This window comes from Oryx dammah, unplaced genomic scaffold (assembly GCF_014754425.2).
Source record: "Oryx dammah isolate SB20612 unplaced genomic scaffold, SCBI_Odam_1.1 HiC_scaffold_3, whole genome shotgun sequence".
In the NCBI taxonomy this organism is placed as follows: Eukaryota; Metazoa; Chordata; class Mammalia; order Artiodactyla; family Bovidae; genus Oryx; species Oryx dammah.
Window position 1 is genome coordinate 85,770,243 of NW_024070187.1, and position 27,726 is coordinate 85,797,968.

The window sequence follows — 27,726 nt, forward strand, 5'->3', positions numbered from 1 at the left end:
TTATTTTTTTTTCCTGACTTATGAAAGAACGTTACGTTTTGAGTGCTATAAAAATACGAACTCTTTCTGGCCAGAGAGTCTTCTTTTATGTGTGTGACCTTCTTTTATTACTAGATTACTTATATCAAGAAAATGCATGAATAGTAAAGGATATTGATGGTGCATTTGGTGTGAGGTAGAACTCCTGCCTTCAAAGGACAGGAAAAATTTATCTTTTTGTATTTATTTGCGAGGTATCCTCAAATTACGCTTCTGTTAGCGCATGACATACACATTAGCCTTGCACCTAAGAGGAAGTCTGACCTCCTAGCACCAGCAGATTCAGTGTCTGGTGAAGCTCTGCTTCCTGGTTCTAGATAGTCTTCTCATTATGTCTTCATGTGGCAGAAGGAACAAGGAGCTCTCTGTTTTGCAAGGGCACAAATGCCATTCGTGAAGGCTCCACCCTCTTGACCTAATCACTTCCCAAAGGCTTCACCTCCAAATACCATCACATATGAGGGTAAGGTTTCAGCATATGAATTTTAGGAGAGCCCAGATATTCGAACAGTAGCACCCCATTAGCATTGGTCAGTAAGTGGCTGCAAGAGAGCATAACCTTCCAAATGAGGCTGCTCTTACGTCATGAAAGGCAGTTTTCTAGAGAAGAAGACAGCTGTGAGCTTATAACAGCTAAAACTCAGCATCTGGAGAACAGGTGTCCTGGCCTTATCTAGTACCATGGCTAAAGGACTCTCCCGCGTTTTAGAAGCAGTGAATAGGAACAGAATTACACTGCTATCGAGAAGTGCAGCACTAACAATGTGACCGCAATTCAGGAGACAGAAGAAAATTTGAAAACGGCCTTGTGAGCTTGAGGCCATGAAACACAGGGAAGGAGATCCTATACCCTACTCCTCAGCCCAAGACAATACGTTCCAGCAATGGATGCACGTGATGCTGGCCCTGGAGTCGAAAAGAAAAGCTGTGTTTCATTAGGATACACAATTGGAAAAGCAGAGATCGCCAACATTTTTAGAGTTTAGTTCCTCAAGTCACCGATCTCTAGTTATTTTGAAACGAAATAGCTCAATTGTGAAAGTGTGGGATAAATTAGTTAGCCAAATATAAACTTCAGAGCATTGAATCTGGGGCCATCAGATTGAAGCGCAAGAAGCTGTGCAGCACAGAAGTCAGGCTTTTTGGACATCAGAGATGTTTCAGAGAGTCTCACGTTTGGAGACTTAGGAGATTATTGTGTCTTGGTTTACTCTCAGGAAGGTTCACAGGAAAGGACTTTTTGGTTTGTGTCTGTTGAACAGACGGGTGATTGTACGGTTGTAGTACAAACTAGGTAATGGATTGCACCATTCTCACTATATTTTCAATAACTGCCAGCCTCCTGGCCCCCCTTACCTGTTATTCCATTAACACCTCCTCAGATTTCACCCTTCAGTGGTTTATCCTTGGACTGTTTTACAGAAACTTTTAGCATAAATCCCCATATAGCCCATCAAGGATCAAAAGCTGCTTTTGATGTGTCACAGTGTTCTCCAGAAAATTTTTCATGTTTTTCTTCTGCAGTACCATAATGCTACCTTTGACTGGGCATTTCTGACGACAAAGGAGTGTTTGAAATATGGAGGAAAGCTTGTGGGCAACAACTGCGGTTTTGTTCCCGATATCACACTCATGTCTTTCATCCTCTTCCTGGGCACTTACACTTCTTCTATGGCTTTGAAAAAATTCAAAACCAGTCCTTACTTTCCAACCACGGTGAGTACTTGAGCTTTAAATAATTTTCATTGAATTTCCACTGTTTCAATAAAAATACAGTTTTACAAAATGAAAAAGGCACCTGTAATTCAACCTTTCCAATACGATTTTGTGTGTTAAAAATTGCTTTCCAGTCTCTGTGCATACGTATTTTTGACATAAGTATAGTCTAGCTTTGAAAAACCTTTCAGGATTTTGCTCGCATAATTCTATCTGAAATTTTGCCTGTCTGAATTCTGACTGTACCAAAAGGGAAAAGCAGGTGTATTCTATATAAAAATGCACGAGACCATTTAGATCCATGGATCTTTGAGATCCATGGTGTGTTTAAGTATATAAGCAAAAACTCTTTCCATATTAATTAGGAATTTTGACACAGAATTCTTTGTTCATCAGCTGTACTTGTGAGTAGTTTAGTAGTTGGGTTATGGGCTGTGGGAATAAATGTAAACTGTGTTGTTACACAAGTACTGGTATAAGATATGGGTGTCATCTGAACCGGCCTTCCCTTCCCATAGTGATGAATGCCACGGTAGAGAAACACAGATAATTGAGCTGGCTTGTCTTGTGCAGACATCCTGTCTCCCAATAATATGCTTGGGTGAGCTTCAAGTCAGAACTGTGGTTCCTGGAGAGACTACAAGATAAGACCAACATTTAGTTAATGGCATTTTGTTTTCTTACCTGCAGAACGAAGCTAATCCTTTGCTTTACAGTTCAATTCTCACTATTTAGGATGTCAGTAGTTCTTAGTAATCTTGATTATACTTGATTTTTATCAGTGAGCTGGCTCTCTACAACTGGAATCTCATGAATCCTTCCTCCTTAGCTCTGTGTAGAAGGAGCAGGAGAACTTGGAAGACATGAGATTTGGTTGATAAAATTCCTTTTTTTATTCCTGGGAAATGAGACTGAAAATTAATATATTCACTTTCCGCTAAGAAATGTTTTATCTCTGATATCTCTTATGAAATGGAAAATAAAGGCAAGAGTTGATGATTGTCTCAGTCTGTCTGGGTGGCTATAACAGAATACTAGAGACTAGAGGACTTGTAAACAACACAGATTTATTTTTTATGGTTCGGGAGGCTGGGAAGTCCAAGATCAGGTGCCAGCATGGTTGGGTGAGCACTCTCTTCCTGGTTCCTAGGCAGCATCTCTTTCACTGTGTCTTCAGGTGGCAGAAGGGCTGGGGAGCTCTGTGGGGTGTTCTTTATAGGAACACTAATGCCATCCCAAAGGCTCCATCCTCATGCTCTTCCGAAGGCCCCACCTTCTAATATCATCTTCGTGGATTAGAATTCCAACATATGGATTTTGGAGGGACAGCATTCAGATCACAGCAGGTTACTGTGGTCTGCAGATTTCATTAGAAATGTTCTGAACTAGCTGGCCCAAAGGATGAAAAATTTCCTCAAAGGGAAGTGTAGCAAGAAGTGTTCAACTTTGTCTGCCTTGAAAGGGCATCACAAAGTGGTGGTCCTTAGGCAGAATTCAACCCTTGTCCATTCTTTATTTAGCCCATAGTTTGTAAACACACAAACACACACACACACTTGAGGGCATAGGTGGAAACTGTCTTTTGCAGGTAATTAATTGTTCTCACTACTACTCCTCTCTATTGTCTAAGACTTGTCTGCTTCACACATTCAGGTTAAGTGCTTGTCCCTGAGACTCTGAGCTTGTAACACCAGTTCCCATCCTGGGAAATGTGCTTACTCGATCCACCTCTTCAGTGGTATGTTATGTGTAGAACAGTTTCCTGGGTAAAGGTCTTTGAAGATGATTTCTTCTTCTCTATTGAGATTTTTCCTTAATTATTAATTTATGGGACATCCTTTTTTTTTTTTTGGCTCACACTTTGGGAATCATCACCCTTTTTATTGCTGTCATTTGCCATAGTGTGAAAAGAATTTGCGAAGCACTTGTAAATCGTAGTTAGCAAAATAATTTCAACCTTAAGATGAATAGTGATCATTTTAACTGTTTATGTAAACATCACCTTTTTTTCCCTGCAAATTCCAAAATTGATAATAGCTCTTTGGACTTAAAGAAATTTCTCCTTATAAGAGCCCAAGCAGGTAGTTTCTCAGACATTGATAAACACTGTTGAGAAAAGTTGGGAAAATATTGAATATGTGAAAATAAAATAGTGAAGGCAATCCAGTTACAATTCCTGTTGAGAAGGTTCTCAACTTTGTTTACAGCTGCTTACACCAAATTATCAAATAAACTGGTAGGAGGACATATATTTGATTTCCAAGGAGAAATGTTCAAGTGTGTAGGCTTTCACACTATCACCTCCCTCCCCTACCCACTTCACAGTTATAGCTAACTAATAATACATACATACATAAATTATAAGAACATCTTTTTTTCCTCTCATTTGCCAAAATATGTTTTCATTTAGAAGTATGATCTCTGTAAGTGGGAGCAAATATGTTTATAGATTCATATACTTGTATTTTGGGCTTCATAAGTAGCATTAGTGGTAAAGAACCCACCTGCAGGAGACATGAGTTCTATCTCTGGGTCAGGAAGATCTGAAGGAGAGCATGACAACCCACTCCAGTATCCTTGCCTGGAAAATCCCAAGGACAGAGAATCCTGGCAGCCTAGAGTCCATAAGGTTGCAAAGAGTTGGGACACAACTGACTTGACTTAGCATAGTACATACTTGTATTTTATCTTCTACAGTTAAAACTTATATGCTTAAATGTGATTACTGTGCTAGTATCAAGCCTAACTGTTACTACTTCTTCACTCTCACCAACAATTCACATGGAACCTCTAAAATTGCAAAATGCTAATCCTGGATGGCAGTGCCCTTGCCATACAAAGTGTCCAATTCTCCTTTAATTCACACAGCCATCCCTCTCTTTTTGTACTTCTGTTTCTAAATGTTTGTGTGAGTTGTTAGTCGATCAAGATTGAGAATTGCTGGGAAACTCTTACACTTCTGTTTTATTCCTCACATCGGTTAGCAACAGATTGGATGCAGGCTAGACCCTCAATTCTTGTTGGCTAGTGGAGCCCAGTCAAGTAGAGGTCAATGCTACAGTTTATGGAAAGAGTACATATGCAGGAACCCAGAAGCTGTGGATGCGAAGGCCAGCTCTGCCAGTAACTAACAGTACACCCTTTGATAGCTGACTGTGGACTTTAGTCCACACCCATAACAGGGGAGCCCAGCTAGATGGCAGTTAATATCCTTTAAACTCTATAATCTTAAAGAGAGTTTTCTGATTCCATCTCCTAAAATAAAATTCTCTATGTTTAGTTTGTGCTTATAGCAGTGAAAAGGAAGTACAGATTCCCCAGAGTCCATTATTATCTCCATTTTGAGGCCGGGTCTGCCTTTGCAGCTGCTGCCAGCCTCTGTCTGTGGGTGATCCACAGTTGTCATCTAGCAAATTCAAAATTATACATTCGGATTAGGATGGTCTGAGGGGTTTAATGAAAGTGTGATAGACAAAGGTGACATTAGGTTGAGGGGAACTAGAAGGGAGCATTTAATGTCCAGTGATAATAACTGGAATTGTTATGATCCCTGACTCAAAGGATGTGGAATGGGAGTGGTTGCTAGAACCCAGGAGAAGAGAGAGTGGTAGAGCTTTCCAGAGGGGCCCCGTGACCTCCTTTGGATTGAGGAATTTAGCCAGCCTGAGTCAGCCTCAAAGGGATATAGCTATGGGAATCAATAATCTGGTCTCTCTCTTCCCCCAACAGCCTGTCTGGGGTGAAATCTTCTGAAATCTGGAGAGCAAGGGAGCCTATCGTAGACCACATAGGTCAGCTTCCCAAGGCAGTGAGCTTGGTAGAAAAGAGTAGGAAAGGATCTGATATGACAAAAATGATATTCATCATATTTACCTTTCTAGGATTTTCTTTATCAAGTTAAACTCATCAGTCCATTTGATTATCCTGCGGTAATAGCTCTCCTTTACATGAGCTTCCCTGATGGCTCAGATGATAAAGAATCTGGGTGCAGTGCAGGAGACCTGGGTTCGATCCTTGGGTCAGGAAGATCCCCTGGAGAAGGGAATGGCTACCTACTCCAGTATTCTTGCCTGGAGAGTTCCATGGACAGAGGAGCCTTGGCAGGCTACAGTCCATGGGGTTGCAAAGAGTCAGATACTACTGAGTGACTAACACTTTCACTTTCACTTACATGTATGCCTCTGTCCCCCAGTTCAGTCTCTCTCATTGTCTTTGCCCACATCAAGCATTGTCTTTGCCCACATCAGGGTTGATTATCCACTCTCACCTTCCCTCATGAAGCCAGCTACTGGTAGTCCATCAGTTTGAGCACTTAAGATGAAACAGTTTGCCTTTGCTAACTAGTAGTCCATCAGGAATTTTGCTAACTAATAGTCTTTGTTAACTAATAGCCTTTTGCTAACTAATAAATAGTCCATCAGGATTTTTTTCTTATTTTTGATGTGGACCCTTTTAAAAATCTTTATTGAATTTATTACAGTATTGCTTGTTTTATGTTTTGGTTTTTTGGCCATGAGTCATGTGGAATCCTAGCTCTCTGATCAGGGATCAAACCCATATCACCTGCATTGAAAGGCGAAGACTTAACCAGTGGGCTGCCAGGGAAGTGCCAGGAATTTAATCTGTCAGATACTTCCAGATGCTCAGTGGAATACGGTAGAGTAGCGGTACACCCCTGACTACCCCCTGTGCTTTCCATCCCTTTAGGAGGGGTGCAGGGGTCTGTTGTCGCATACATTTCCTGTTCTGTTCTATCAGCCTCAAGCCTTTTACAAATATTTTGTCATCAAAACTTCCTGAAGAAGCATCACAGTGTATTTGGTGATCCTAGCAGATGCCTCGGGGCTTTAACAGGAAATGTTCTTCCAGAGTCCGGTACCAACCAATGATGCTACTCCTGGAGCATAGATGCTATCACTGCAACATATGGTGGCAAAATGAAAGCAGTCAGCTTAAAGATAGAGCAGGATTGTGATTAGAACTCATAAATCTATAGAGCCTCTGAATTAGGCAGAATTATAGATGGCTAGATGGCATCACCGAGTCAATGGACCTGAGTGTGAGTGAACTCCGGGAGTTGGTGATGGACAGGGAGGCCTGGCATGCTGCAATTCATGGGGTCACAAAGAGTTGGACACAACTGAGCAACTGAACTGAACTGAACTGAATTGGTACTTTGGCATAGTCAGATGTAACGTGGCCGGCTGATGTATGTAATTGGCATGAAAGTGTTTTTCTCAAGGATCTACTTAATTTCTTCTTTTCCTCCTCTTAGAATAAGCAATGGTGTTAATGCTTCCTTGCACTGATATAATGATGAGATTCTTTAATATCCTCCTGGTTGTTATTGTCATTTAAATAGAGAAAATCTGTAAGTTCCAAGTACTGTTAATAGCTTTGACAATTTCTTTGCTTTATTTAGATGATATTTGAGCAGAATGTTATTTGAGATCCTTCTTTTTTAAAAAGGTATTCTATATCCTATAGTTAATATATTCATTCAGTATTGAAAAAATTGTTTTGGCTCTGTGTGCTTGATATAATACTAGATGATAAGGATACAAAGACAAGTAATTTGTGGGTTTGGAATATCAGTTCAGTTCAGTCACTCAGTCATGTCCAACTCTTTGTGACCCCATGAATTGCAGCATGCCAGGCCTCCCTGTCCATCACGAATTCTGGGAGTGATGCCATCCAGCCATCTCATCCTCTGTTGTCCCCTTTTCCTCCTGCCCCCAGTCCCTCCCAGCATCAGAGTCTTTTCCAGTGAGTCAACTCTTCACATCAGGTGGCCAAGGTACTGGAGTTTCAGCTTCAGCATCAGTCCTTCCAATGAACACCCAGGACTGATCTCCTTTAGGATGGACTGGTTGGATCTCCTTGCAGTCCAAGGGACTCTCAAGAGTCTTCTCCAGCAGCACAGTTCCAAAGCATCAATTCTTTGGCACTCAGCTTTCTTCACAGTCCAACTCTCACATCCATAGATGACCATTGGAAAAACCATAGCCTTGACTGGATGGACCTTTGTTGGCAAAGTAATATCTCTGCTTTTTAATATGCTGTCTAGGTTTGGAATATAATAGGAACTTAATATATATTTGTTGAATAAGTTCAGTTTTTGCATTTTTAAATGAGATGATTCAATTTAATCTTTTGCCCCATTCATACTTACAGTGGGATCACACTTTGGTGAATTTATGTGACCTGAATAAATTGATGGTAGTCTTTGAGGTATTGGCTTTATGGATGAGAAAAAGTGTAGGGCTTCAGGAATTTTAATGAAAATATAATGAGCATATTTTTTAGGTGACATACTTCGTTTTTATCCAGTCTGGATTCCACAATTAGCTATATTTTTGGAACCTTGATTCTTATTTGTCATTTTGGGCTATAACAATTCTATTAATGTTGGCTGTGTTTAGTTAATAAACAGCTCTTTACAAGAATCAGATGTCATCCCTACAGTTTCTTTTTCTCTCAGAAGCTTTCTTGGTGAATAGTAAAAACTATCAAACTGAAATAAATAATGTATCCAAATATGAGGAAGAAATAATGGGCCTGTACTCTTTATTACATTCTAGTATTAACACTAGGTGATAATTTGGCTAGTTCTTGTAGAACTATCAGACCACATCCTGCCATTGAAACTCATTTAAAAAATGGCTTTGCTCTCATTGAAGGAGAATCAGATTTTCAAATTCTTGTGTTATTTTGTACCAAGAACAATAATTTTTAAAGTCAAATTTGTTTTTAATCCAAAACTGGTTTTCATATTTTTCCCTTTAGAATGACAAAGGGATATTTGGTTTTAAACACAACCCAATCTGTTCAATATTCAACAAAGATTTTGGACATATGACAAAAATTACAGTTAGCCTAAATCGAGAAAAACCCAAAGGAAAAAAAAAATATTGGGAGCATTGATTGACTGGAGTGTTTATTGAGAGTTTTTGTTTGTTTGTTTGTCTGTTTTTTGCAAAGTCCATTTTGCTATGTGATGTGAGAGGTTTTAATGACTGCATAGAAGTAATCTGTGGAAAGAAGAAGCCTTTTTGGCTGTGGTACCTTGTGGGTTAGAAGCACTATCAACTTACTTATCCATCACAGAAAAGTCCCCAGCATTGAAATCTATCCATTAATACAAAATGGTCTCCTGTGCCATTTCTAGATTGTTTGATTTATACACGCGTGAAGTTGCTTCAGTCATGTCTGACTCGTTGTGACGCTATGGACTGCAGCCTGCCAGGCTTCTCTGTCCATGGGATTCTCCAGGCAAGAATACTGGAGAGGGTTGCCATGCCCTCCTCCAGGGGATCTTCCTGACCCAGGGATCAAACCCAAGTCTCTCATGTCTCCTGCATAGGCAGGCGGATTGTATACCACTAGTGCCACCAGGAAAGCCCTTAATTTATACACATGACTTATTAGCTATTCGTTTAAGATGTTTATTTTTTGTACCTTAATATTAAATTATAGAACCACCTTCTTTTAAAGCCCTGGAACCCTTTATTATCATGGTTTGAGGGAGAGGAGATATAGCCAAGAGGATCAAGAAGTTTTGATAACTGAGTCTTAATCATCTGATTTTAGTGTTAGGACTTCGAACAGCATCAAACCCAACGTTGCCTCTTCATTCCTGACAAGTGCTCCTTTGCGGGCTGCTTGAATGACTCTCAGGGAACTTCACATCTCCAAGGCATTCCTGATAGAAACACGAATCACCCTTTCCATGGCCTCTGTCCTCGGGGTCTGCCCTCGCTTTCCAAAGCTACACAGAACAAGTGTAGTCTTTCTTTTCTATGACAGATTTCACATGTGTGAAGGTAGTTTACTCACTACAACTTCTTGAGGTCTCTCATCATTTTTTTTTTCTCATGGTATGTTTTCTGGACTCCTGTTCTACTGGTCATCCTTCTCTGAGTCAGTTCCAAATTTTCAGTTTCAACTTAGAATATAGTGACCAGAGTGGGACATAGTATTTTCCAGGTGATTTACTTAGTTGGGTCTGGCACTCAGTCATGTGGGTCTTTTTCTTCTGCTCACTTTGAGGCAGAATGGAGGAAGAGGCTGTGACTGCTGAAGTCTCCTTAACTTCCCTGCTGAACCACTTTCTCAGCCCCACTCCCCTCTGCCCCTGCTTGGAAAAACAGTCTCTTTCTGGTAGACTTTCACTGGTAGGCTCTGAGGCCCTCCTAGATAAATAACACAATCCAGTTCCCCTCTTAGTTCCCTGAATCTCTCTGACTCTGGAGCTTATGACATAGAAATCCTGGAGTCTAAATCAGACTTTCCTTTTAGTGAACTCTAATTATGTGTGTGTGTGTGTGCTCAGGCTCAGTCTTGTCTGACTCTTTGAGACCCCATAGATGGTAGCCCACTAGGCTCTTCTGTCCATGGAATTTTCCAGGCAAGAATACTGGAGTGGGTTGCCATTTCCTCCTTCAGGGAATCTTCCTGATCCAAGGATCAAACGTGGAGTCTCTGGTATCTCCTGCATTAGCAGGTAGATTCTTTACCAACTGTGCCACTTGGGAAGACCAAATTCTAATTCTAATTGAGGGGATCAAATTTTAAAGTTTTTAATGATATTTTCTGCCTTTTCATGACTGCCAAAAGGCACATATTTTTCTGACATACTTTTTTTTTTCCATCTAGAATAAATGCTTTTTTTTTTACAATATTGTTTAGCATTTTCCATGCACTGCAATCATGAGAGGAATTGACATCATGAATTAACATTTATTGAGAACCCACAGGGTGCCTGCTGCTGTGCTTGTCTCTTTGTAACAGCTCCATCCATTGAGAACCACTGTGCAGGCTCACAGCCTTTCCCCCAGTTAATTTGGGAGCAGCTGCATCCTCGCAAAGTGAAAACCAAATACCCTCTGGGGCTTCTGAGGAACCCAATTCATTTTTTATCCCTGTAAATTAACTAGCTTCTCACTGTTGGTGTCTCAACAATTATGACTCTCTTAATAATTAATATAGTATCATCCTTCATGAAGAGTATGTGTATAATAGATTTATTAGGTTGTTTTTGCCCAAGAACAAGAGTACAGCGTATGGTTATTTGAATTTTCCTTCCCATCCACTTAATTTCTTCTTTGCTTTGGTAGTTTAAATATTTAAGCCAGGTTGCTTTTTATTAGATTCATTGAGATATTTTGTAAGTCTGAAGAGGACGGAAATATTTTTCTTTTCATTTTTATAATTCAGTTCAGTTCAGTCACTCTGTTGTGTCCAACTCTTTGTGACCCCATGAATTGCAGCATGCCAGGCCTCCCTGTCCATCACCAACTCCCAGAGTTCACTCAGACTCAAGTCCATCGAGTCGGTGATGCCATCCAGCCATCTCATCCTCTGTCGTCCCCTTCTCCTGCCCCCAATCCTTCCCAGCATCAGAGTCTTTTCCAATGAGTCACCTCTTCACATGAGGTGGCTAAAATGGTAAATAAAAAAACCTCAAACTATTCTGATATAAAAGAGTCTTCATGGAAATATGCTTTGCTTTTCACCATTCATGAGTGGAGGAATTATTATATGTCATAGCACATCTGTGTACCATTCAAAAAAGAGCAAAAAAAAATTTTTTTATAGTTAGTCCTTGATATATGAGTCAACTTGTGCTTCACTTAGATTGTAATAGTTTATATTCCTAGGATGTTGAAGTTTGAGCCTGGAGAGACTTAGGGACTTAGAGCATTTGACTGGATAGACCCATTAGTTATGATGTTTGTCCAAGCTAAATTTGAGGCCTCTGAATCCACAGGGTTAGCATGAAATCTTGTAGGAACAGTTTTCTCATGAAAACTTTGGCACTTCTAATCATTATCAATAATAGCTAGTAGGAAATTAGGAACTATGGGTTTCTAATTTGATTTCTTTATTTATATAAAAGAGTACTATTTTGGTGTTTTTGAAGGAGATCAAGTTTGGTGAAAAGGGAGGATAAAATAAACTAAAAATGAAAGGAAATCCATCCATGTTTCTTTTGCTAAATATGTTTGGAAAATGTGAGAAAAGCCCAAAGAGGGTGATTCTTATTCCTTAAAGTCAGATGCCACGCTCTTGTATTCGAGTCCTAGAATATATCTAGTAAACTGGATGTACTCAGTGCTTGACATTTTTAGGGCATTTTTAATGCTTGTTTTTTTAGTTTCTGCTGTTCTCATTCAAATTAAAGGTTAATTTTAGTATAGGATAAGAAGAGCCTGCTAAAATAGCACCCCTACCTACCTTCTCTAATTAGAGGATTTAGAGTTGAATACAAAAGTGGCCAGGGAAAAATCAATTTCCTTGACTCTGAAGTTTAAATTAGATCCAATATCTTAGAAATGAATGTCTTACAATAAACACCCTCCAGGGGTGATTTCTGCTGTTCCTGAACAGTATTGTACAATTTAACGGGAAGGAAGGGGAAATAGAAGCCAGTATATTGTACAGAGCATATCACCCTGGCTGTGATTTTTAATGGGGTTAAGCAATATTATGAATAGAGTAGCTTTTCTTTCCCCATACATTTTAAGAAATGTAATCCTGAATTATTAGCATTTGACTTCTTAAGAACTGTTACACACATAATATGGGCTTCCCTGCTTGCTCAAAGGTAAAGAATCCACCTGCTAATGCAAGAGACGCAAGTTCAGTCCCTGGGTCAGGAAGATCCCCTGGAGGAGGAAATGGCAACCCACTCCAGTATTCCTACCTGGGAAATCTCGTGGACAGAGGAGCCCAGTGGGCTATAGTCCATGGTGTTGCAAAAGAAATCAGACATGATTCAGAGACTGAGCAACAATGATACATACAGTAATATTGCCACACTTGACAAGAATGCCATTGCCAAGGGTTCTTACAAATTTATATATAATATATAAATTTGTGAAACTAATGATTAAACTAAGATAAATTATGTTTATTTATATTATTTTCCCATGGCTGCTATATCAAATAACGACAAACATAGTGTCTGAAACACATTTATTGTCTTGAGATCAGGTGGTCAGAAATCTGAAATGTGTCTCAGTGGCTAAAATCAAGGTGTTGGCAGGACTGTTCTTTCTGAAGGCTTTGGGGGAAACTGTTTCCCTGCCTTTTCCAGCTTCTAGAGGCTGCCCAGATTCCTTGGCTCTTGGCCCCTTTCCTCCATCTTCAAAGCCAGCAGTGATCAGTCCAGTCTTTCTCATGCTGCATCACTCTCTGACATAGATTCTCCTGCCCCCTCTTTCAGTTAATGGGAATTACTGTGATTACTCTGGACCCACTGGAATAATCCTAATTTCCCCAATCACAAGGTCATCTGATTAGTACCCTTAATTTCTACCTGCAACTCAAATTCTCCCTAGCCATGTTACATTACATATTCACAGAGTCAAGGCATTAGGCATCTTTACTGGAGCATTATTCTACCTTCCACATTATCTGACCTAAATTTTTATATAATTATCCTGGGTAATACCTTGGCAATGTTCTGAAGCAGGAGAGTGGAGAGACAGGAAGATGGGACGCAGGAACCATATGAGATAGTGGTTAAGGGTGGGAATAGCAATGGAGGTGATGAGAAGAGACAGGATCTTTGAAGGTAATTGGCTGACCTGTTAGGTGTAGGATGTGAGAGGAAGAGAAGAGTTGTTTGGATGGTCCAAAGTTTTTGGCCTAAGCAGTAGAGGGGGAAAAAAATCGCCGTTAATGAAGATGGAGAAAACTACTGAAAGAGCAGTTTTAGGGCTTTGGTGCTCATGTGTGGAAGGCTGAGAATGGCTCCTCTCCTAAGTTTAGAAGCAACATTTCTCCGGTACTTGGTAGTGATTTCAGTCAGGCAGGTCTTTCTCCTAGAAGGGCCAGAGGTGAGGGCCACCGAGAAATGGAAGATTGGATTCATTTGCTAGCCTCTGCTTCCCTCCTCCTGTTTATTGGGGTGGGGGCTGAGGTGAGGAGAAACACTGACTTTTTAATAGCCATTACCCTCTTTTGGAGCAATTTCTAGGATATTGGAGTTGTCAAAAACTTGGACTTGCTAAGTAAGGATTGGGAGGGTGATAAAGAAGAGAGAACTCTTGTTTTGCCTTTGCAGTGACCTCTGGTCTTCAGTGATTCACAACCTACTGGACCAGAGCAGTTGTAACATCTTGATATTAAACCTGCTTCACAATAACCATCACTTGCCAGACCATCCCGAATTGCCTGTGTCAAAACTTAACTCACACAAACTAAAGAAATGGGTGTTTCTTCCAATATTAAGCCCCTGGAAACATTCTTTTTTCTGCAGTGGTTCCAGATATTTCCAAACAAAGTGAGCTCTGTGTGGCAGTTTCATATTATTACTGGGCTTTTATTTCTTGTTTCTTGGAATTCAAGATTCCTTTCAAAGACCTCCTGACAGTAGATTATTGAGTTATTCCAGTGGTTTCTGCAGCCAAAGAGACTTTGTGGAACTTGAAATAACCCGAGTTAATGTATATTAGGAGAGTTTATGGTGTTGCAGGTGTTATGCTAAGCACTTTCATGGCTTATCCTATTTAATTCTTATAACAAACTGATGAAGTCATAGGGATTACTTTGGCTACATTTTGTGGTTGGAGTAATTAAAGCTAAGAAAGGATAAGTATTTACAACTAGGAAATAATGATGCTGGAGTTCCAAGCCAGACAATCTGATTATAAAAACTGTGTTTCTAACTGCTATACTATATGGTCCCCAAATTGATCCCTGCCATCTATTTGTGCTTGTATTATTGTATGCGATTGGTGTTAAATTGTCCCTAAAGTCTCATAGCTGGCTCTCTGCTCCTCTATGTGGACTTCTCCAGAAAGCCAGACCAGTCCTCCAAGAGGGAAAGGAACTCCTGGTCAAAAGGGTCATCTTTGATCCTGCTGCTAGTGAGTCCTCAAGGCTCCTGCCACCCAGTCACAGTCAAGAATTGAGCATGACTCTGCCTTCATTGAAGGCAAAAGGAGAAAGGGGCGGCAGAGGATGAGATGATTAGATAGCATGAACTTTAGCAAACTCTGCGAGAAAGTGGAGGACAGAGAAGCCTGGCATGCTGCCGTCCATGGGGTCGCAAAGAGTCAGACACAACTGAGCGACTGAACAACTACAACATGTCCTTCATACCCACATTGCCAAGTAATTCCATTCTCCACTTTAGTTTCTCTTGAATACCTGCTTGCCGTAGTCATACTGCTCTTTCAAAAGACTGTCTTGTCCTAAGAACTGTGCAGCCACGAAGTCCCATCACTGATCTCTCTTCATCTAGCAGCATCAGAAAGCTGACTGCTCCCCCTGAGATAATGTGACCACTGCCGAATCAATCCTGATTTTGTTTAGGAGCAGGCTTCCTCAAATATGACTTGACTGTGAGCTTCATGAAGACACGGATTGTATCTGTTTTGTTCACTGGTATCCCTGGCATCAAGCAAAGTATTAGGTTCAGTTGGTCCTTCATTTTCATGGAAGCAGAAGTTGTGAATACAGAGAGCTGAATGTGCTACGTAAATTTCTGTTGAATGATCGAACTATGTACTACCGTGAATACACACCTACTGGGAAACTCAGCTGTCTGTGCTCCAGTAATGCTTGTAGGCCATTATCAGTGCCACTAGTCACTGCAGAGGCCCTGACAGTCAACTCAATGGTCCCATGCTCCCCTGCTGAATCAGATATGGCCATTTTGCACCCACTCCGCGGCAAAGACTTGAGTTTAATGCACATCCCACAAAGCCCAGCCCTTGTCCTAGCCAGAGGCCGGTACTTAGGAAGTTTAAAGGCTGTAAGCTAATGGTAACCACAGTTAAGAAGTAGTGGAGAGAGAGAGGCTCCACATGCAGGAAATTTTAAGCACTAACCTAGAGTGAAAAATTCTTTCTTTGGCCAATTTAGTGAAGCCATCACATTTCTGTCTTCTATCACTTTATTAGCCTGAAACTGTAACGCCTTCTCTGCTAAGTTCTTGGAGTTTTCAGGTTATCTTGTGGAATTTATCTTGCTCTGTACTCATCATTGTTGTTATTTAGTCACTCAGTCACGTCCAGCTCTTTGTTACCTCTTGGATTATAGCCTACCAAGGTCCTCTGTCCATGGGATGTTCCAGGCAAGAATACTGGAATGGGTTGCCATTTCCTTCTCCAGTGCATTTAGACAATACTACCTCCCAAATAGTAAAAAGAATTCCATGTCTCTGTGCAGATTTTTATAATATGTCTTGAAATTTCATCCTTATCCAGCTCTCCTTTCTGGGTACAGTACTTCAAGGATATATTTTCTTTGATTCCCTTCCTTTATCTAAACACACACACACATGCGCACACACACAACACACACACCTGCTTGGTGCAATTAGATTATTTCTGGACTGATAAGAAAGGGATGCAAAAGCAACTTAAAATAATAATAATAATCTCCCTGCCGTATGACACCTCCTTTAATTTGTTGATGAAGCTGTTACTAGAAACTGTTAGCAAATAACAGAATTCTTCATTCACTTCAAACAGAGACATATATATATGTATGACATACATATATCCAATGCTTAAAGGTTCCTGTGTCTTTTTTCTCTTCCCAGGCAAGAAAGCTCATCAGTGACTTTGCCATTATCTTGTCCATTCTCATCTTTTGTGTAATAGATGCTCTAGTAGGTGTGGACACTCCAAAACTAATTGTGCCAAGTGAGTTCAAGGTAGGTGAATTTCTGTCTTTTGGTCATTCCCTGATTTTGTTTCCTTTCCCTTATTCTATTTTGTCTTATCTCTAAGTTATTTTTGTATAGTTACCCATTTCTTTATGTTATAAATGGTCTCTTGCTATACATTTTGTCTATTTTTTCACTAAAATTAAATGCCTGACTAGAACTAAATGCAAGGTTCACATTATACTGATTTTGATTGAAAATACATACATTATGAAATCTGTTTTATCTATTTAGAGTATTTAAAATATCCAAAACATTTTCAAACAACTAGTAACCTTGATGCATATAATAGTTCTAGGATGTAATGTAACTATTATCATCCTGATTTTGTGAAGTTGAAATTGAAGCTTATAAACATTAAATAAACTATCCAAGGTTGCATTACTAATTCAGTGCTGTTTTCCTGCTACCAAACAACTTGATATAATACATGTTTCTATATAATGTGAGTTTTAATTATTACAAAGAAGATATGAGAATTATTCATTTTATAAACCTGTTGGTATGTGAAGACCTAATGGGTAAAATTTACATTTCAGTCATTCTTGAATATCCCTGTCTAAATTTTCCATTTTAAGTCTTTCACTTATTTTCTAGAATACCCCTAATCTTTGTCTTCATCCCTGATAACCATATATTTGCTAAGAAAAATTAAACTAACAGCAGTTTTAGCTTCATGACTACCTAATGAGAAAGGAATATCAGTGTTATAGCAAAAAAAAAAAAATCTCTGCCATTAGCAAAGATAAGTTCTCATTTATTCAGTTATTTAAGTCAGCATTTATTGAATGTTTGCTTTAAGTCAAGCCCTGTACTGGGGATTTGAAATACATTGAAGAGCAAGACAGAGTTGCTTTCTTTCTAAGCTCACAGCCTGGTAAATGTAGTAAAATGTGTATAGGTTCAGTGATGGAGTTATGAGCAAAGTGAAACAGAAATATCTTTAGGAGAAGTTAGGATTTCTCAATGGTAAATGTGGAGAAAATAGTTCATAGATAGGATTCTATTTTAGTTTATTTGTATTGTTTAAAATTTGGAAAAGAATAGGAAAATATGAAATTAAATATTTAATATAACATTAAATATTTGTAGCTTTTAATGTATTAATTATGAAACCATTTCAATTTGGCAGTAGTAGACATAACTTCAGTGCAGTTGCTAAAACTTATCGACAGAATTCAAGGTGACTTTGTAGTTTCTTGCCTCCCTCATTACTGAGTATTGCATTTGGGTTTTTCTTACGGCTGTCCCTTAAATCACTTTCTTCCCTCCTGAGTCTTACTTTGATCATCCTGAACATGCAAAATGACATTTACTTCTTTTCCATCACCCTATATTCTTAGTCTTCCTTCATTTAAAACATTGCCTTAAAAATAACCTCCTTTAGGAAGTTTTTGGTAAATAATCTTTGTCTAACCTATCAGTAAAACTGTTTCTGTTTTTTAACATGTTGACTCTCCAAATAGAAAACTGTCTTCGCCACTTATGTTTCATCATGGAGTATGCATTAATATTGTTTCAAATAATGTCTTCTCTCTCCTTCAAGCCAACGAGTCCAAACCGAGGCTGGTTTGTTGCACCATTTGGTGGAAACCCCTGGTGGGTGTACCTTGCAGCTGCCATACCTGCTTTGCTGGTCACCATCCTGATTTTCATGGACCAGCAAATCACAGCTGTGATTGTAAACAGGAAGGAACACAAACTCAAGGTAAATGTTCGTAACAACAGCTATCATTGCCTTCTCCTTTCTTTGTAAGTACTACATAAAAATACCAATTACTTCAAAAGCAAGATAGTTTAATTGGCATGCTATTTAAGACTTGACGGCATCATAGATCACCCTGTGTGGACTCATTTCCTCAGTGTACTACTTTTGGAAGACCTTATTTAATCCTGGAAAAGATTGTTTCAAGTCATGTTTTCTTCACCACCGGAGACGGCAACATTAACTGTTTACCACTAAGCCACTGTTATCCTTCTGATTTTAACTTGGTAACTGTTCTTAATGAAGGCAAAGACAAATGCTTTTTCTAAAAGACTGTTGAAATAAAAGTGTGGGTTTTCTTCAACCTTTGCCAGAGTCAACTGGTCAAAATAATCACAGTGTCAGCCTCCATTCAAGGAGGTGCGGATGGACTCTGCTCTTTGACGGAGGGATGGTAATGTTTCATTGCAGGACGATATGTGGCAAAGATATTGTTGATTGTTTAGACGCTTGATGGATATAGTGTTCATACTTTATATCTATTGATATATTTTTGAGGGGGTGGTGGTAAGACTAACTCATGGAAGGCTAGGATCACTTCACATGGTGTTTTAGGCTTAAAGTTTTCCAAACTGTAGAGTGAAGTGAGGTGAAGTCGCTCAGTCATGTCCAACTCTTTATGACCCCATGGACTGTAGCCCACCAGGCTTCTCTGTCCATGGGGTTCTCCAGGCAAGAATACTGGAGTGGGTTACCATCTCCTTCTCCAGGGGATCTTCCCGACCCAGGGATCGAACCTGGGTCTCCCACATTGGAGGCAGATGCTTTAACCTCTGAGCCACCAGGGAAGCCCATAAGGTAATGGGAATTCCAGCCCCAAACTCAGTTGTAGTTTTATTGTTAGGAATATCTTTAGAGATTTTTTGTAATGGCATTATATCTAGTGGCAAGGCAAAAAGAAATATGTATCTTCACTGTCTCTCTCTCTGGGCGGTGGGGGCGGGGGGTGGTTTTTTTTTTTTTTTCCTAGTTGACCAAATGACTACACTCTATTTAGAGTATCCTAGTTTTATTTCAGGGGATGTCTCCCATCTATACCCTTTCCCCTATGTGTCCCTAGGATTGGTGTTCAGTCCCTAGGATTCAATCATTCTAAGTCATGCCTGAGCTCCCCAAGGATTAGCCCAGTGTTACAGGGCAGGCTCAAGCTCTTGGGTTTACTGATGTGGTAGATTTATTCTTTCTTGCTGCCATTATTTTTTGTTTCCAGTATTTCTGTTACTTTCTGACAGATAGACCATGATTTCTATGAGACATTTTCTGTATTTTGCTGAGCATTTTTAGATGTTCTATACTGGGAAGCATTTCGGTCTTTGTTTAGTTTGAAAGGCTAGAAATGGATGTTGACTAATATATTTTATTCCTAAAATATTTGGAAACATCTTCTTACTTTTGAGATCTAGTTGGTCAGATTTGGTATGTGTCCTTGAAGGCAAACGCCTATTCTTTTTGCCCATTAAGTTTCCTTACTAATAAAATGCAGAATTTTGAATTTAGCAAATTTAGGATAGATAAAATATTGAAATTTTATTCTTCTGTTCCCTGTAGAAAACATTGGAAAATCAAGGCATATTAGGATTTACCTCTTAAAATAGGAGCTGAATATATTTGAAAAATGTTTTCATCGCCATTGGAATTGCTTATTTGAAATCTTTCCTTTGAATGACAATAGTTCTGGAATAAGTGCCAGTGTTTTGACACAAATCTAAAGATACCAGGGGACCCATGATCATGAATTGAAGGCTTCTCACTCTGGATATTGTTTTGTTCAGATTTTGTTTGGAAAGAGGCTGTGGAATGTGAAAACTGAAAATTCTGTCTAAAACGATAAAGAGCCCTGACTGCTATGAGATTGATTCAAAAAAAAAACCTGAAACAGTGAGAGAGATGGAGGCATTGTGATGTGAAAGCAGCGTGTTCAGGGGTGGTATTTGCTTTGACTCTGAGTCCAGTGGCCCTGGTTGGCTGGTTGCCCTTTTGGAATGGGACCCACCTTTCATTGTGCGGATCAGCTCTGTACTGATGAGGAGCACCAAGGCACTTGGCTTTTTGTGGCCATCATTTTGCTTAGTTATGTTCCACATTATTCCTGCAGAGCACTCAAAAGCAAACGAGGTTCAGCAAGGTCATAACTTCTTCCGGGTTTTTCCCTGAGTCATTGGCAGAAGCAGAAAGAGAGTTTGAGCTTCAGACCTCAAAGCAAGGGGTGCTCCTCAGAAGGAAAGTGATTTTAGCGTAAAGATAGGACGTGGGAGGGAAAATCGTTTGGAATCAGTATCCAGAAACAGATATTAGATCACTGTAGCAATAAATTTTCTCTGATATACTCTATGGTAAAACCTTTAATTTGACTGTGTTTTCTTGGATAACTATAAAAGGTGCCCTGTTTTAGCTTTTTCCTTTCTATTCCTTCTCTTATACCTTAGATTCAATCCTTTAATCTCATGTCTAGACTATTCTAATGGTTTGACCATGAGTTAATGACTGATCTCATCTCCTTTGCATCATTTCAAAACCTGGAACTTTTTAAAAAAACTTTGTTCTTATATGTCAGTCCTATAGTTCTAAATGTTTATGCACTTTATTTCCTCTAAACCTTTCCCATTGAAGAATATCCATTTGCCCTAGCTTGGGATTTAAGTGATACGATCTCACCTGAAATTTAAAATGATTCGGCATACTCTAAAATGTACTGGTCAGATGAATTATTTATTGGTGTCAAATCTGCCAGTTTCTTCTGCTGGTTATTCAAACTTTCCTTTCCACTCTTCAATGATTACCACCTATCAAAATCATCTCCATACTTATAAAAACTTGTCAGTGAAATCTTCACTCATAATGTAATTTCTATTATATTATATAATCACATATACAATATATAATTTCTATTACACCTGTTTTTGCTCTTATTATATTTGTACTACTCTATGCACTGGTCGTCCCTGGTTTCTCAGTGGTAAAGAATCTGCCTGCAATGCAGGAGATGCACGTTTGATCCCTGGGTTGGGAAGATGCCCTGGAAGAATAAATGGCAGCCCATTCCAGTATTCTTGTCTTGGAAATCCAATGGACAGAGGAGCCTGGTGGGCTATAGTCCATGGGGTCAGTCCATAAAGAGTCAGACACTACTGAGAAACTGAACACACACATACATGCTGGACATTGGTCACATAATATCTTGTGCAGTAGTTTTTTTTAGTATAATTTCCTTTTCTTCTTTTCTGAGCCAAAACAGTTTCAAGGCAAGGACCATGTTTTAGTCCTTTTTCCAGCTCTCTTGTGGCCCATCACACTGATTTCCATAAGGTAGATATACTAAACACATACTGAAGAATTTTGTTATCTGGGGCCACATGGTCCTCAGAGTTGCTGAACTCAATGTGTAAGGTAGGTAATAACCGAGACCCTTCCAACCCATCTCTGGTTCTCATAGGGAATGTGAGAATTTTAATATTAGTCAAAGCCCTGTTTAGATGTCACCACTGCAGGAAGATCTTGTGGGTTCACACTAGACACACTTAAACACTCTGTATTCTTGGATGTCTTTTTCAGACCTCTTTGAATCTCAGTTTAGAATACATTATAATTTATGTACAAATCTGTGTCCCTTCCCTTGGTGGGAAAAACTGTGTCGTTGTTCTCAGTGTCCCCATAAACCACCTTGCTCTCTGAATCCAGGGGGGGCTTTTAGCATGAAAGTTTATTCTGTATCTGTTCATGTGTATGCACTGCCCCTGATCCCTTTGTTATCATCTCTCTACCAAATACACTGTTGGGCTTGTCATTTTCTCTCAGAGGTTTTTTTATTTTTGTGGATTTACTCCTGAATGACTGGTAGTCTATGCTGGCAAAGTACATATAGTATCCAAAGGAAGTGAAAGTTTCAGTGCCTGTCCTTGTACTTAAAATATTCTCCAGTTTAAGAAAGCAGAACATCCTTTGGATTCATATCCATGGAGATAAAGACTTTTATAAACTTTAGAGGACAGACTTAACCTTTTGTGAGCTTACTGAGTCCTTGCTACGTATAGAACACTTGTGTCTCAGTCATGATCTCTACCCTGAAGGAGTTTCATGGATTTCCCCTCTTCACTACTCATATCCACCACTAGGTTGGAATTGACCTTGTACTTATATCTTGCACAAACAATAAGTTCTTTTCTTCCACCTCTGGCTTCAACCAATAATCTATAAACCTTTCAAGGGGAGGTATTCTGTCTTATTGTTTTTATCTAACACAAGATCTAGCATAGGTGTCCAATGAATGTTTATTTAAAAAATAGTTTTCTAAGCAAAGATATGAGCAGATGCAAAGGCCCTGGGGTGAGGAAGAGCTTGGTGTGTTGGAAACAAGTAATAAACTAGTGTGACTAGAGCCTCTGGGAATTAGTGATTCAAGATAAACTCAGTGGGAGTGGGGCCAAATCACCATTGAACAAACAGTCTCAACTTCAGCATTATTGTCTTTCTGAATAATTCTTTGTTGATCGTGACCATCTTGTGTATCATAGGCTATTTAGCAGCATCTCTGGCCTCTATTCACTAGATGCCAGTCACACTCTTTCTTCTAAGTTGTTGTGACCAAAAATATATCTCCAGGCATTACTACCTGTCTCCTGGTGGGCAAAATGGTTATGGTAAGAAACACTGATATAGGAGAATTTTACAGTGCTTAGGTGTTAGATTCTAAGTGAACCAAGAAGCCACTAAGGGTTTAGGGCAGGGAAGAACCATGCAATGACTGAGATTTTAAAGAGATTACTCCATGAGGAGAGTGAGCTGTCAGGGACAAGTATAAAGCAGAGCTTTCTGTGGATACTAGAGCTTCACTGAGGGTTGAGGGCTGCTGAGTGAATGTGAAGGAAGCCAGGAGCGTGGAGAAGGCAGTGGCACTAGGGATGAAGGGTAAGAAGATGTCACATGGCATTTTACAAAAATGCTTCCCATTGCTCTTATAATTAAAACTTCCAAAGTCTTTAACAAAACATGCAAGTTCTTAACTTCTTTAGCCTTATTTTATACCTTTCCCATCTCCTCCTAAGCACCAACTCAACTTAATTTTCTCAAAATGGCAGCCCATTTGCCTGTTGTTTTCCCCCTGGTTCCCTATATCTTGTCTTCCAGCCGGTTATGGCTCATGATTTAGGGCTCAACTTAGATGCCACCTCCCACGTAAACCATCCCTGACTTTAAGCTGAGTTAAATAAAGGTGCTCCCCTTCTCATGGTATTGCAAGCTCACCCTTACTATAGACCTTTAGCACTGTGGTATGCCTGTTGATTTCGCCAACTCTTTTATTACTCTATTATAAACCATTTGAGGACAAGGACTGTGTATTAGCTGTAATTATATTTCTAGGATCTAGCAGAGTGGCTCTGAACAGATCAATTAACATGCATTCATTTACCCAGTGAACATTTATCTAGTGTCCACTCTGTGGTGGGCTCTGTGTCACGTGCTGGAGTTTCAGTAGTAAAGAATAACTTTGCATATGGTCCCTGTCCTCATGGATCTTCTTGTGTTGAGGGAGAGATGTGTAATTCCAATAATCAATCACATTGTAGCACTGCAGATAAGTATGAAAGACAGGGGAGGGTGCTTGAGGAGTCTGGAAGAGAGGGTTTGATCCCGTCCAGAGGTACTGGGAGTTCCAAGGTAGCAGCACTTACACTGAGATCTCACACGTCATCAGTAGGATTAGCTGAGCGAGCCTGGGTAGTAAGAGGAACACAGGAGGGCACAGGACTCATTATGTAGGAACAGGCTTTATAGAGGTGGTATCCTGCTGAGAATGAATGACAAATAGAGTGTGGCTGGAGTGAAAGGAGGAGGGCTGGGCCCGGAGAGAGAACAATGTGGAAGCAAACCAGGTAGGGCCTTTGGGTCGAGTTGATGGCTCTCCCTCCCTTTTAAGAGCATCAGGTACTCTCAGCCTAGTTGAGGGAAAGACTTTTTGAAGGGGGTGATGTCAAGAGGCAGGGTGATTATGTGTCTATAATTACTTTGTCCCAGAACTTTTATTTGTTCTGGAGGTCTTGCAGTTACCTTTGTATTCTACTTTCTACAGTCCTCATTCCACCCTCTTTGGTATTATGTGGCCCCTTTTTACTAGTCTCCAGGATATCTAGTTCAGACTTGTTTTACTTGAAATAGTTTAAGAAACCATGGAGGGACTTCCCTGGTGGTTCAGTGGTCGAGAATCCACCTGTTGAGACATGGGTGTGATCCCTGATCCCAGGAAGATGCCACATGCCGAGGGGCGGCTAAGTCCGTGTGCCACAGCCACTGAGCCCACACTCTAGAGCCCGGGCCACTCAAGAAGATGAGCCACTGCAATGAGAAGCCCATGTACTGTGACTCAAGAGTTAGCCCCTGCATGTCACAACTAGAGAAAGCCCATGCAAAGCAGTGAAGACCCAGCACAGCCAAAAATAAATACTTTTCTTTCTTTAAAAAAAAAAAGGTTACAAAGCTGGCTTGATTTAAAAGAAGAGAGAGAGAAGGCATGGGGGTAGCTCACCTCCATGACTTTTTCTGCAACCACTATTCTTGTGACCCATTGATCTGGTCAGTGTGCACATCCTTAGGTTATTACAGTTTCCATGGTGACAAGATATGGGGATTCTGCCCATCAATTACCATGTTGGTACTTCTAATATAGTCTTGAGTGATTTAGTCTAAATAAAACTTGCAGCTATGTGATATTTCCAGATGTTGTCCGCCTTCCCCTTACCCCCACAGAAGGTTCACATTTCTGCCAATCAGCAAGTAAGTTTTAATTTTTTGTATTGCTAACTAAGAGTTTATATTTGCCGCTCAAAAGAATGTACACATTCTACTTGTCATTCACTTCTTAATAAACTTCAGTTGAGCATTGACTATACGTCATGTGCTCTGCTTAGGTATTCAGGATGCCATCCAGTTCCTCATGTTACTTATGGTCAAATATCAAAGACAAATAAACACACCTACAATTTCAAAACAGCATGATGAATGCCGTGACAGAGGAAAGCGTAAATTAACAGGGAACCATCAAGGAAGAAACCTAACCTAACCAAACTCACCTATCTCACCTGGGAGGAGAAAGGAAAAACAATCAGGAAAAAAAAAATTTCTGAAGGCTGATTTAAGTCTTATTCAAGAATGAGTAGGACTGAGCCAAGGGGAAAATATAGGCTTTTATAGGGAAGATGTTATGTGGGCAAAGATGCCAACGGCATCAGTAAGACATATTTGAGGAACTGGTTGAAAGTGGCTGTAAGGTCCAAGTAGGACAGAGGTCAAAGATGAGGCTGCTGATGTGAACAGAAGCCAGACTGTGAATGGCCAACACACCCATAGGCAGAAGTCTGCAAATCCTCTATGTTCCACCTCAGTATAAAGCCAGAATGCACCCAGCTTTTACTCTGTTCACTGGTGCCACCCTGATTCTAACCATAACAGTCGCTTGCACAGGTCATGGCAGCAGCCTCTTCATGCTTACTGTTCTCTCCCGTCTGCTCCTAACACAGCAGCCATGGCATTTAGAATGTAAGCAAGTCATGTCATCATTCTTTGCTTTAAAACCCTACAGTGGCTTCCCGCAGTACTCAGCCTCCAAATCCAATTTTCGTTCTCCTTCGTGCTTTCCACTGTTTTAGATACTGTATAGATTACTTGTTATGTTGTCTCCTTCAGTAGAATGGAAACTCCACTAGAGCAGGAATTTTTGTCTGGTTTATTTGCAAATATGTCACCAACACCTAAGCTTGTGTCTGTTCTTAAGTTGGCAGTCAGAGTTTGCTGACAGAGTGAATGACTGAGAACCCCAGATGTAGCATATATTCACCTCATTAGTCACTACCTTGCCCTCCTCTCCCCTACCTTAAACTAGTCCCAGTTCAAACCCTTATGCTTTGTACTGCAGTGAACTGGTTTTATAAATATATATTACCCTGTTTATCTCTCAAGGGGGCTCTCATTCTTAGCTAAACCTGGACAAAGTAAAAATAAGCTTTTCCTTCTTGTGTCAGTTACCCTTCTCTGTGATGAGTTCTCTGAGAACATGATTAGACCCAGGTGTGCAAGCCAGGGGTAAAATCTTGGCATTTCGGTGAGAAGAGAGCAGTGTTTGGAATAATGTAACAGGATCTGAACGATAGCCGTCGCCGGGTTCCTAGTGTAAAGCCCACTCTCATTTTTTACAGTCAGCCTCTCCATTCCCTCAGGTTGCTCACACACTGGCTTTTGGCGCTGCTGCTCCCATGCTGTGAAAATGGACTGCTCTGTTTGCTCAGGCTCCTTAGGGGGGTTAGGCATTTGATTTCTTCACAAACAGAGCAGAGAAATATAATCATAGAATAACATCGTGGACACATTTAACAATATTTATTTAGTGAGTAAAAGAGCTAGACCTTTTGTTACATCGTCTGCTCTTCCAGTCAGTAAATGTTATTGTGACTCTCTGGCAGTGTTTGAAATCAGCCTATTCTTATTAAGGGGGTATAATTACCTTAAGTATAATGTTTCATAGGTTGTTAAACCATTATTTTCTTGTACTGTGAAAGGTGAGAGATGGTCTTTTATGTACTTTTTGTCCTTATTTTTTAATTGAAGTATAGTTGATTTACAACGCTGTGTAAGCTTCAGGTGTTCAGCAGTGATTCAGTTTTTCATATTATATATTTTTAGATATATATATATAACAGTGGCTGACTATATAGCACAACCGATACTAAATCTTAAAAAGCAAAAGATTTGTATGTATATATATACACACTCATAGATATACAAATCTTTTGCTTTTTAAGATTCAGTATCGGTTGTGCTATATATAGTCGGCCACTGTTGGTTATCTACTTTATATATATTACTGTTTATGTTAATCCCAAACTCCTAATTCCCAACTCCCATTTTTCCTTGGATAACCATAAATTTGTCTTCTATGTCTGTGAGTCTATTTTCGTCATGTAAATAAGTTGTTATATCATTTTTTTAGATTCCACATAAAGTGCCAAGGTTGCTTTTCTTAAGGTTGCTTTCGGATCTCTAGTTTACATGTGCTGAGGACTCTTTGAGTGAACAGCAAACTGCTAAACAGTCAAGCAAAGAATGCACTGTATCTGTTTTTAAGGAGCTTATTGTGTTTCTGTTAAAAACAATCAGTATCACTATTGCTACTATCATCATATTTTGAGCTCCTACTCTATAACCATCACTACCATTTATGCTCCCACAAGAAACTTTGCCTCAGTTACTTTATTAGAGGATCTCAGTAACTCTTCAAGATAGTTGTATATTTCTATTGTTCCAGTTATGTGATTGGATGCAGAGAGGATAGTTAACAGTAAACAAGCAAGCTGTGACTTTAGCTCAAGGAGGTATATCACGTGACAGCTTTGCATTTAATTATCGAGGGATAGCATGAGGAAGATGAAGCCTCATTCAAGGAGCTCACCTTTTGGTAGATACCTATTCCAAGCAGAGTGCATTGGTTTCTTTTGGTAATCTTAACTCCCATCTGGAAATATGACTAGATAGAAGT

At 39.7% G+C, this 27,726-nt stretch overlaps 1 protein-coding gene across 3 annotated transcripts in view; it reads left to right on the forward strand.

Annotated features, from left to right (window-relative positions):
• The window catches only part of SLC4A4 (solute carrier family 4 member 4), a 366,663-nt gene that overhangs the window by 311,730 nt on the left and 27,207 nt on the right, over positions 1-27,726 (forward strand). For all 3 annotated transcript variants that reach the window (XM_040237036.1, XM_040237034.1, XM_040237035.1), the window contains exons 16-18: positions 1,564-1,755; positions 16,313-16,426; positions 17,985-18,146. In XM_040237036.1, the coding sequence (XP_040092970.1) occupies positions 1,564-1,755; positions 16,313-16,426; positions 17,985-18,146 (468 nt within the window). The remainder of the gene's footprint in view (positions 1-1,563; positions 1,756-16,312; positions 16,427-17,984; positions 18,147-27,726) is intronic.